Source organism: Petaurus breviceps, unplaced genomic scaffold, assembly GCF_028583685.1.
Source record: "Petaurus breviceps papuanus isolate PSGF00001 unplaced genomic scaffold, PetGlider_PUasm1.0 173, whole genome shotgun sequence".
In the NCBI taxonomy this organism is placed as follows: domain Eukaryota; kingdom Metazoa; phylum Chordata; class Mammalia; order Diprotodontia; family Petauridae; genus Petaurus; species Petaurus breviceps.
This window is the reverse complement of record NW_027185759.1, coordinates 30,642,860-30,654,930: the sequence shown is the minus strand read 5'-3', so window position 1 is coordinate 30,654,930 and position 12,071 is coordinate 30,642,860. Positions and strand designations below refer to the sequence as shown.

General features: G+C 44.1%; 1 protein-coding gene across 1 annotated transcript in view; it reads left to right on the top strand.

Annotated features, from left to right (window-relative positions):
• LRRC31 (leucine rich repeat containing 31) overlaps window positions 1-11,796 on the top strand; it is a 23,804-nt gene extending 12,008 nt beyond the window's left edge. Inside the window, exons 4-10 of the mRNA XM_069083664.1 lie at window positions 1,368-1,535; window positions 4,072-4,239; window positions 4,599-4,766; window positions 5,372-5,539; window positions 6,751-6,918; window positions 8,327-8,494; window positions 11,426-11,796. Coding sequence (XP_068939765.1) covers window positions 1,368-1,535; window positions 4,072-4,239; window positions 4,599-4,766; window positions 5,372-5,539; window positions 6,751-6,918; window positions 8,327-8,494; window positions 11,426-11,757 — 1,340 coding nt within the window. The 3' untranslated portion in view covers window positions 11,758-11,796. The remainder of the gene's footprint in view (window positions 1-1,367; window positions 1,536-4,071; window positions 4,240-4,598; window positions 4,767-5,371; window positions 5,540-6,750; window positions 6,919-8,326; window positions 8,495-11,425) is intronic.
• The last annotated feature ends 275 nt before the right edge of the window (window positions 11,797-12,071 follow it).

Genomic DNA, 12,071 nt, shown 5'->3' with positions numbered 1-12,071 from the left:
TTGCCACTTACTTGCGTCTCTCTCAGCTCTATTTAAAACCTGAAGCGTACACAAAAATCAGTAGTGTAACAGACAGCCACTGGTCTCAGACAAACAGGTTTCTTTTAAAATAAGTGGCAAAACAGAAAGTCAACCTTAGTGAACAAGAAATGGTAAAGTAGATTTATCTCTCCCTAAAGAGAGAATAAGAAGATAAGGGGAGGAGGAAAAGTTTGGAAATGTAGAATTCATTAAGTTCTGTCTCTGTTTCACAGCACTCTGGCGTGGTTCTATCCAGCTTAAACTCAGCCCAATTAACAGTCCTTTTGTGCAAGTTACAATGTCCTCCTCTCCTTACTTCCCAGATTGTCCCAACTGAAGTCGCTTGTTCGAGGAGACCGTGACACTGGGAGTTAGGCAGTCTCTGCCTTCTCATACCATCTCCCCGATGGGTCTCTCTCCAATAGTGCTTGACTTAATGTATCCTGCATAGTACACTTGATTACCTCTCACATCTCCCCATTCTTCAGGATAAAAGAGACTATCTTTTCAGACACAATCATAGCTCCTTTAATTCTTGAGTCAGAGAACACTGGGGCTTTCTGCCCTGATTCACTACCACCATCTTTATTCATTCCAAATCCTTGGCCAAAGGGATCCTATCCTGTCATTTATATATGACAATGTCATGATTGTTGATATTTGTCAAATTCTTAACTTTTTAAAATAATTTTTTAAAACCCAACTAAAAGGGTAACCAAATATGATAGCATAATCAGGAACTGGCCAATGAATATAATGACATTTGAAATATTCCTCTCTCATAGTCTTTAACCTCTATACTTACAGAAGGACCAATATGTTTCAACATCTGTTCTTTGGGGCCAAAACTGGTCATTGCATTTTATTGAGGTTCAGCTGACTTTTAGTGTTATTTCTTTACATTATTGCAATCACTGTGTTTCTTGATTTTGTTTTCTTCACTGTGCATATACATCTTCTGGAGGAATATTATATTATGCTTATTTACTCAAGGAATTAAATACAGAGTAAACACACTGTTTGTACTGCAGGAAATAAAAGCACACCCCACCCTTCTTACTTTACCTTGCATTATAACGACAACAAAAGTCAGTGCGAAATGAACAAGTTTTTTAATAAAATTTGTATCTTTGTTTTTATATCACCTTCACTTCCTGATGTATCCTTCCCCTGCCCCACCTACAGTAACCCCTTATCAGAAAGGATAAAAAAAAAGTGAAAGAAAGGCAGTTCAGTAAAAATAACAAGGTCACTCTAGCCCAGCATATACATGCAGCTGAATAATTACTGTCCAGTGATACCCATGAATTTGATACACATGCTTGTTGTCTTCTATTTCCTCCTAGCTGCTTTATTGCCTCTTCTCCCAGACCTGGAAGAACTGGATATTTCCTGGAATGACTTCATAGGTGGAGCTCTCAAGCCAATCATGCTGCACATTCATCATGTCAGGAAGTTAAAAAATCTCCAACTGAGTAACTGTAGACTCACGGCTGACGATGTCTTAGCATTGGGTATGATGCATATTTTCTTGAAAGAGGAAATGTGGAGAACTCTCAGTTAGGGACAGTGCAATCTGAAATCACAGAGCCCTTATGTCTATACCAATCACCCCCAGATCAGGATGACCAGGAAAACATTTAGAATTCTACCATGCTTTTACCAGAATTTCTTTCCTTTAATGACTACAAAAATAATGAATTGAAATCAAGGAAAAGTTTATTAAGCACCTACTTAATAAACAAGGCACCATTTGGGGCACTGGAGGAGAAATGAAAATGGCAGTGTCTCTGCCCTCAAAGAGTTTGCATTCTAATTGGAGACAGATGAAAGAAACACAAAAAACTATTAACACATATTTGAAGATGGTGGCTGCATAGGAGAGAAATCAACAAGTTTCATAAAGAAGGTAGCATCTGGAGCAGCCAGGTAGCACAGCGAGTAAGAGTACCGGCCCCAGAGTCAGGATGACCTGGGATCGAATCCGGGCTCAGACACTTAGCACCCACCCAGAAACACCTGGCTGTGTAACCTTGAGCAAGTTACTTAACCCCAATTGCTTAAAAAAAAAAAAAGGTAGCATCTGAGCAAGGAATCTAGTTCAATTCAATTTTAAAAAAAAACAGCTCTTCTGTGTCAAGCATTGTGCTGGGGGGGGAGCAGGGGCGGGAATACAAATACCAAAATAAAACCATTCTTGCCCTGAGGGAGTTTACATTCTCTTGGTGGGTTACAGACAAGATGATATCTTCTATTTTCTTGATCTAGGGAACTCCCAGAAGAGGAAATGCCCTCTGCCAACCAGTTAGCACACTCTCTACAATTTAGAGTCTTAATAGAATTGCCTAGAGCACTGAAAAGTGACTTGCCCAGGGTCACTCAGTCAGGATGTGTCTACCGATAAAGAAAGATCATTGTGTTCATGCTCTCATTTTTCTTTTTTCAAAAAAAGAATAGGCCTTTGAGGTTGAATCCAGGGTTTTCTAGTTTTAAGACTAGCTATCTATCCATGCTGCTGCCAAACAAGTATATACAAAGTGTTTCTAAGAGATAATAATAGCAATAAATAAATAATAACTAGCTAGCATTTATATAGTATATAATATGTGCCAGATAGAGAGTACATTGGTCACACTAGTGGACCAGTGTTGTAATTCCCAATGCCTTCTCCTTGAATTAATCTATAAAGGAGGAGTTAATAGGTAAAGGGGAGAGTAGAAAACGCCTTGTATAGGAAGTGGTACTTGGGAAGGTACAGCTTCTAAGTGACAGAATTAAAGAGAAAGTTCATGACAGATATGGGAACCGTCTTGTTTATTGCCATACTCAGGAGATGGAACCTTGAGAACAAAACACAGAGAGTGGGTTACTTTAATTGGAACACAATACACAAAAAACAAGATGGAATAAAAAGTAGTGATTTTAACAAGCAGATCTAAGCATCAGGAATACTTTTGGTTTAAGGGAGAGCTTAACCAAAACTCCACAGAAGTGGGAAAGCACAAAATAACTGGGGGAATGAATAATGAAGGACGCAGTTTGGCTATCGTGTGGAATACGTGAAGGGGAAATCTGACAGAGCAGTTTGTGGCCAAACTAAAGAATCTGGTAGGCAATGAAGAACCACTCAAGTTTTTTTAGTAGGAAAGCACCATGATCAGTTATGGATTAGAATAGTTAATATGGAAGATGTGTGTAGGTTGATTAGAAAGGGGGGAAACTGAAGGCAATGAGACCAGTTGGAAAGCTTTTACATTCAATCAGGCGAGCCATGATGAAGTCTGGACCTAGTTTAGTGGCACTGGTAATATAAAGGACCCACGGGGAGGTAAGGATTCAGCAACTAACTGAATGAGTGAGAGAGAAACTGGAAAGAGAGAAGCCTCTTTCCCCTTTGTGGTCTCTGATGGAGGCGCCGGACCCTCAGTGGCCTTGGTTGTACCCACATAATCTGCATCTTAGTTCTGTCTGCCCTCCTGTGGTGAGGCCCCATGCTTCAGACCTAGCTTATTCACTCTTCTCCCTGTCAAAAACATAACTATTCTATATTCTCCAGGTTCCTCATAGGCTGCCTTGCTGAACTGACCTCCACTCATCAAGGAAACATGTTTGCCGGCCTAGTTGCTCCCTCTGCTCTTCCCTCCCTGCCCCAACCCTGGCAGCTGAGAAGTCCTTGGGCTTCTCACCCCCCCAGGCCTAGGAATCCCTTTCTGTCCCATTGCCTTCTCCGTAGTTTTGTTCCTTAGGAACATTCTAAGCATCCTGTCTAGGATTTCCCCAACCACTACTCTGTACTGCTGTCAGTCCACTCCTTTCTAATACTCTGTCATTCTGTCACTGTTGGCTCAGATAAGCATGGTATCCATGGAATCAAAGTGGGCTAAATCTCTCTGTGGGCCAGCAGAATGCCCCATCTCACTTCCAATCCTGGCAACTCAAAGCAGTACCCAACTGAGTTCCTGGGGGCTTCTTTTGGGCTTCTTTTCCCATTTCCCCACCAAGTTGTATAGAATACTAAGTTGACTTGGATTCATGCCTAGTTTCTTACAGGAGAAGCCCTTAAAAACACCCCAGACCTAGAAGAACTCAATTTATCCTGGAACAATAATGTGGGAGGAAACCTGAGCCAGGTCCTCCAGGGAATCCAAGAGGGGAGCAAGGTCCAAATCCTAAAGCTGACGGACTGTGACCTCACAGCAGAAGACGCAGTGTCTGTAGGTAGGTGGCCCTTGGGAAAAGTGCGCCAAAGGCAAATGGCAGGAGAGCTCCCAGGGTTAGGTGGTTCATCAAAAGTGAATCGGCAGAAGGGGTGGCCAGGTGGCGCAGTGAGTGAGAGCGCCGGCCCCAGAGTCGGGAGACCTGGGATTGGTTCCAGCCTCAGATACTCAGCACCCACACAAAAAAAATAACTGGCCGTGTAACCTTGAGCAAGTTACTTAACCCCGATTGCTTTTAAAAAAAAAAAGTGAATCAGCAGGGTTTTGCCTCCTCCCTGAATTAAAAAATACAATTAGCTTCCTACTGTCACTTTATTCCAACTAATTTCATCATCCATGCTTTTTCCCCTTTTTTTCCAGGTCAGGTGCTACCCCGGATGCCAAGTCTCCAAGTGTTGGATCTTTCCATAAACAGAAAGATTGGCTGCAGTCTAACTAGCATTGTGCAGGGGCTGAAAAATACCCCAAACTTGAAAGTATTAAAGTTACAGACCTGTGGATTAACTCAAGGCAGCGTCCAGATTTTAGGTGAGGCAAAATGGTTGAATCATTTTTCATCTTACTTGGAGTCCTTGAAATAAGCCATGACCTTTGACATTTGAGACCCCCACCAATGGTTCCCAGGTCTTAGATCCCTCTCTAACATCTCGGAATGCCTCACCCTGGTGTGGAGGTCACTCTGGCTTCCTGACAGTACACAGCATATTTTTAATGAATGCTTGTTCTTGGGGCGTGAGCTCTGGCAGATTTGGGAAGTACAGACCTAGCAATGGCCTGAGTGTCCTTGTCCAAGGACCAGCCTCGCTAAGGTCTGAGAGGCTCATCTCCAGGTGTGACAAGTGGAGGCGAGGAGGGAGTGTATTCCTCACGTGCATCAGACTTGAGGGAGAGATAATTCGATCTGGGAATAATTTCTGGGGGTCTCAAACATCCAAGGTCATGTCTTGAACCCAGGTCCCTCTGACTCCAGGCCTGGTGCTCTATCCACTGAACCACCTAGCCTCTCCCTATTGCTGTTCCATGCTAAGTGACCTGTAGGAAACGAAGTTAACAAAATGTAAAACGAGAAAGTGTGTTTTTCATTCTCTCATCACTGGCAGGGTGTCAGAAAGCAATTCTTCTTTCCTTGGCAGGTGCTGCTTTTGGACATTTGCCTGAGTTAAGGACATTGGACCTGTCCAGCAATAAGGAGGTGGGGGGAGGGTTTAAAGACTCTGCCGCCCACTTGGCTCATCTTGGGCATCTCCAGGTTTTGGACCTTCACCAGTGTTCCTTATCGGAAGAGGACGTAGCATCTCTGAGTAAGAGCTGAGAGGGAGCTCCACACACCTAGGCCAGTGACCACTAGTCACCCCCTTTCATTCCTGCATTGGAACTTCCTCCTTCCTCTGCCCCAAGCCATGGCAGCAATCTGGGCTGTGTGCATGCAGGGTGGGCCCCCAAATTAAGCAGAAGCCACCGGGATCCTGAGGCAAGGGCATTTACTGTGGGAGGACCCCCATTTTAAAGTTGTGGAAGCTGAGGCTTAGAAATATTAAGTAATCTGCTCATGGCCATATAGCTAATAAATATCAAAGGCAGGATTTGAACCTAGGCCTTTATGATTCTAACAGTTGACCTACTACACAATGGTGCAGTGGATAGAGCACTGGGGCTTGGATTCAGGAAGACCCGAGTTCAAATCTGGCCTCAGACACTAACTGTGTGACCCCGGGCAAGACACTTAACCCGTCTGCCTCACTTTCCTCAACTGTAAAATGGGGATAATAATAGCACCTACCTCCCAGGACTGTCGCAAGGATTAAATGAGATGACATTTGCAAAGCACATTTAGCACAGTGCCCGGCACATTGTAGGTGCTTTTCCCATCCACCCTCCATTATGCCTCAGTATCACAGGACGATAATTTCAGATTTGGAAAGGACCTAAAAAGCCACCAGACTGGAAGCCTCATTTTACTGACCAGGCAGTTGAGGTCCAGACAGGTTGAGACTTCACAGGACCATTAGAATTGGAAGGGATCTAAGAGACCTTTGGGCCAAAACTCATTTTACTAATGAGGAAACCACAGAGTGCAAGCCTGTGACTTGGCCAGGGTCACAACTAGTAGTGTCTTTGGATAAGGAAAGGTCATCAAAGTTATGTTCTCATTCTGATCTCCCAAAAGGATGATTTAAGAGATAGGGAAGTTTGGTTCCCAGCAGTATCCTGAGAATTTCATCCTAGGTCTCTACCTCTGTCTGCACCATCACTAATGGACAGCCTTCTTGTCAGGTGAAAAGTTGTTGGAAACCAACCACAAAGAATGATCTTAATCTCATCCTGCTATGTTTGGAGAAGATGAGAATAAACCAGGCTCATTTTCCCACCGCACTGCGCAGAGTGAATGGTGGTTTCCTGGATCGGACCCTTGGGGGGGGCTCTGAACAATGTCCAGCCTCTGGGCAGTAGCAGACCTTGCTACTTCTCCCCACTCCACTCATGCGTATGTCTCTCTGGGATATTTTAAAAGCCCAGGTCATCCCTCTGCTGTCCAGTCTTCAGGAGCTGGATCTGTCGGCCAACAAGAAGGTGGGCAGCGCTTCAGAAAATCTCCTCAGCAGGCTGCGGTTCTTACCAGAGTTGGCAGCCTTGGCCATCAATGGCTGCACGTTAGGGAAAGAAGCATTCACAGCGCTTGGTAAGCAGGTGCCCCACAGACATGCCTCGGGGAGGGCATCTCACTTTTTCGGTGATGTGGGCATGCTCTTTCCTCATAAGTGGTCTCACCTTGAAAATGGATGCTTCCCTGCCACTACCCAGCATTCCCCTCCTGCCCCCCCCCTCCCCACATTCTCCTGGGAACTTGGGGGTTGGCTATGCCTCAGGTATTGAGGCCATATTCTCTGAGGAAGAAAACATTCTTTTCCTGGTGCAATTGTACCTGCCCGGGGGCCAATTGAGCCCACTGAGCTCAGTATCTTTCCCCCTTCTACCTCCCCTATTACTGTAGCAGACAACACCATCTTCCTCAACCCTCAGGCTCACAATCTAGGAATCATCCCAGACTCCCCAGCATCTCTCATTGCCCCTACCCCGCCCATCTCCAAGCTGTTGCCAAGGGCTATAGATTTTACCTTTGTAACACCTCCCCATTATGCCCCCTTTTCTCCTCTGACACTGCCCCCGCTCCTGGACCATTGCGATGATGGACCATTGCTGCTTGGGTCTGCCTGCCTCAGTCTCTCCCACTCCAATTCCTTCTCCATCCAGCTCTTAAGGTGACATTCCTAAAGCCCAGGTCTGACCATGTCAAACCCCTCCCCCACCAATAGACTCCAGTGTCTCTATCAGCAGGAGCAAATATAAAAGCCTCTGTTTGGCATTTTTATAACTGGCATCCCCCTCCCAAGTCTCCTTATACCTCACACCCCAACCTCCATGTACTCTTCAATCCTGCAGCATCGTCCTCCTGGATGTTCCTCACACAATGCTCTCCATCTCCTGCCTCCAGGCATTTTCTCTGGCTGTCCCCCATGCCTGGAATGCCCTCCTTCCTCGTCTCTGTCTCCTGGCTTCCTTCAAGTTCCAGCCAAAATCCCACCTTCTCCAGGAAGCCTTTCCCAATTCCTCTCAACTTTAGTACCTTTGCTCTCCTAATTCTTTCCTATTTATCCTGTATGTACTCTGTTTGTATAGTCATGTGCATGTTACCAGGATGAAAGTTGTGTCATCATACCTGAAGTAACTTTTCCCTTGTCTTTAGGAGTAGGGAGCAAATTGCCTAAGAAGATTTGACTAAGGCAGAGCCTTAAGGAACAGTCTCTTCAAAAGCATTTCTGATATAAATGTGTTATCTAGGTCTTTGTCTCTTCCACCTAAAAGAGGATGAGTGAGGAAAATAAGTCCTGGGAGAGCAGTTATTTGAAACCTATACTGTTATTTTCCTAATATGTCTAAATCAAAATAAATAACCTTGAATTGGAGCTAGTATTTACAGAAAAGGGAAAGCAGAGATTAAGTAGTTGTGTTAACCTGTTAGATCCCAGCACACTTCTTTAACTCAAGCTCCAAGAAAACAGGAGTTGTTCATGTGTATACCTTTTCAGCTGAGGCCTCCGTGTATCTCCCTGCCCTGAAGATACTTGACCTTTCTTGGAATAAGTATGTTGGAGGAAACCTAAATCTGCTTTTGGAGACTCTGGAGCTTTCAGCTGCCCTCCAAGTGCTAAGACTGAGAAGCTGCTCCCTGGTCGATGAAGATATGGCTGTCCTGGGTATGTGTTTACCTATCACAGTGAAGTCCTGGCACCTAGAGCCTATGTTCCAATAACTGTGGAAATTATGCAGAAAAAGTATTGAGTGTGGAATCAAAGGGCACAGGTGTGATTCCTGGCTCTGCAACTGACTCTTACTGAGTGACTCTTGGACAAGTCACTCAGCTTTCCTTATCAGTAAAAGGAGGGTGTATGCTAAAATAAAAATTCCTTCTAGCTCTGAAACTGAGATATAGTTTGTGTTTGTATCACCTGGAACATGTCTGATATCTGTGGTATGTTCATGCATGCAAATAGAAGAATTGGGGAGGGGGCTGGCAGGGAGCTGGGGGATATTCCCAGACTATCTGGTCTCTCTTCTCCCACCAAAGTATTTTTATAGAAGTGAATCTGTTTAAAATGAGCAGCAAAGGCAGCCTTGAAGGAGAAGACATTCCACAACAAAGCAAAAATAGTCTGAGAGGGTATGTGAAAAGAATAAAGGGGTTCAGGTCACAAGACAACCAACTCTATCCTGCCAGCTTTACCCCGTAGTTATGTGTGTGTGTGTTTTTATGTGTGGGTAGCTCTATCTCTCTAGATATACACACACATACATGTATGTATGCCTGCATGTGTGTCTATGTATGTATATATGTATATGCATGGATATGTGTATAAGTACATGTATAGATGGTCGTTTAAAAGGGGACAACAATTTGGGTGTAGGAATTCTGGACGAAGGTTGCCAGCCCTGCTTTGCAGCCTTCAGAGTAGCTAAGTACGATCTATGTGGTTCTTCCGCTAGAAGGAACTTAATCCCTCCAACCCAAACATAAAGCTGTCCTGGAGGAGGTCGCCTTTCAGCCAACACCGTCGGTGCTGCTGCAGCCATCTCCTGTTTGTTTGTTACACCATAGCTAAGTGGCTTCTTCCCCAGAGGGGTTTATAGCTCTTGTGCGCTCCTTCTCTCAAAGCTTCTGGGCTATTCTTTTATGAGTCAGACCCACAGCACCACACAGTAAGCACAGGAAGAACTTCTCTGATCTGTGCTTTTGACTCTTTGTTTCTCCCTCAGCAGGAGCTCCACCAAGCCAACTTGGAGTTTAGATAATAAATTCCTTTTAACTCCTCTCTTGTCCCTGGATCACCCTAGAATTTCCCCTAATCACACTGAAAGGTCAGAGTGGATCTGAACATCTTTATCTTACATGCCTATAGCTATATCCAAATTGCAGCTCTCACCACCCCTAACCCCCTAACAAGCACTGATTTCCAGGCTATAAAAAAAGGAAGGGAGGGAGGGAGGGAGGGAGGGAGGAAGGAAGGAAGGAAGGAAGGAAGGAAGGAAGGAAGGGAGGAAGGAAGGGAGGAAGGAAAGAAGGAAGGGAAGAAAGAAAGAAAGGAGGGAAGGAAGGAAGCAGTTTTGTTGCAAAAGTACCTTCAGACCCCAAGATGAAGGTATAATCTAAGAAGAAACTACTGCATAATTCTTACTCAATACTAGGCCATCCATGCCTGGAATATATTCCCTCACCCCCACTTTCTACTGAAAATCCCTAGTTTCCTTACCTTCGACACAAAGTCTTTCCTGATCTACCCTGTCTCCAGCAGCTAGTGCCTCCCCTGCAAATCATCTTGCATTTTTGTATGGATTTTATATACATATGTATACACATACACACAAAACAGACACATAAACATATATACATATATGTGTTGTTAAGTGTTTTTTTCAGTCATGGCCGACTCTTTATGACCCCATTTGGGGTTTTCTTGGCAGAGATGCTAGAGTGGTTTGCCATTTCCTTCTTCAGCTCATTTTACAGATGAGAAAACTGAGACAAATAGGGTGAAGTGCCTTGCCCAGGGTCACACAGCTAGTGTCTGAAGTCAGATTTGAACTCAGGAGGATGAATTTTCCTGACTCCAAGTCCTGCACTCTATCCACTGTGGCACCCAGCTCACACACACCCACACACTCACCCACACATATACACACATATGTTGTCTCTTTTGATAAAATGTAAGCCCCCTATTATGTCTCTAAAGTTATTAAACTGTACACACCCATTGACCCAGCAACACCAACACTATGCCTATGCCCCAAAGAGACCAAAGGAAAAAGAAAGGACTCATATGTGCAAAAATCTTTATAACAGCTCTTTTTATGTTAGCAAAGTACTGGGAACTAAAGGAGTAACCATCAGTTAGGGAATGACTAAAACAATATGGCGTATGAATGTAATAGCTATAAGAAATGATGATGCAAATGGTTCCATTTAAATCCGGGAAAATTCCTATAAACTGATGGAAAGTGGAGTGAGAAGAGCCAAGAGAACAATTTATATAATAATATTGTAAAGAGAAACCGTTTTGAAAGACTTAAGAACTCTGATCCATGCAATGACCAGCCATGATCCCAGAGGACTGATGAGGAAGCATGCTACTTAACCTCCTGACAAAGAGGAGACAGACTTAAAATATAGAATGAGATGTACTTTCCAGATATGGCCAATTTGGGAATTTATTTTGTTTGACTGCACATATTTGTTAAAAGGATCTTGTTTTAATTTTATTTTTCCCCCAATGGGAGATAAGGAGTCAGGAAAGAGAGAAATAGATTTTTAATTAAAAAAATTAGGGGGGAAAAAAAGGATATATGTTCCTTGAGGGTAGAGACTCAACACCCAGCACAGAACCTGACATAGTGTAGAGATAGGGATAGTGACTGGACCCATGATTTCATTGGGATAGACAATTTTCAAAGGAGGAAATTCCTCCTCCCAAAGCCAGTTGGCACATCCCAACTCAGTGTTAGAGTTTCCTAGGATCCGGGGAGATGGAGAGACTTGCCCAGTTTCATAATGTACATGGGTCAGAGGCTAGACCCCATGTTTTGCTAATGCTCATTGCCCCTCCCCGAGTTCATAGTGCTTTCTGTTTTTTCAGCATCTGCTCTACAAACCGGTCATCTCACCAGACTCCAACAGCTAGATCTGAGCTATAATGACAGCATTTCGGATGAAGGCTGGGCAACATTTAGTCACAATGTGCCGCTCTTGAAGGAGCTGACCGAGTTGGACATTAGCCTTCGGCCGGCCAGTTTTCGGGAATGTGGACTGTGGTTTGGACATTTGCTACACGGTTTGACCAAGCTGCCCATGCTCTCAGAGCTAGGGCTCCAAAGATGGAAGATCCCAGCACCTCAGCTGGAGGAGCTGGAGCATTTCAACTGCCATCACAGAAGAAGCCTTCACTTTGACAAGAGTGGATGCCAGTGACTTCTGTCACCCCAGAAATAAAAAAAATGTTCTTCTGTTAATAATAACAACTCATCGTTACTGACACGGCACTTGGGAGGGACGTCATGCAAGTATTCTTCTGTTTACAGATGAGGGCACTGAGGCTCAGAGGTTAATCAGAAGCAGAGTCAGATCAAGGAAGACCTGAGTTTGAATCCTGCTGTGTGACCCTAGACAAGCCACTTTAAAACTGCCTCAGTCTTGCTTTCCTTATCTATAAAATAGGGATAATAGTAAAAGCATTCCCCTGCACAGGGTTATTACTATTATTAATAACAGTTAATGCTTGACTT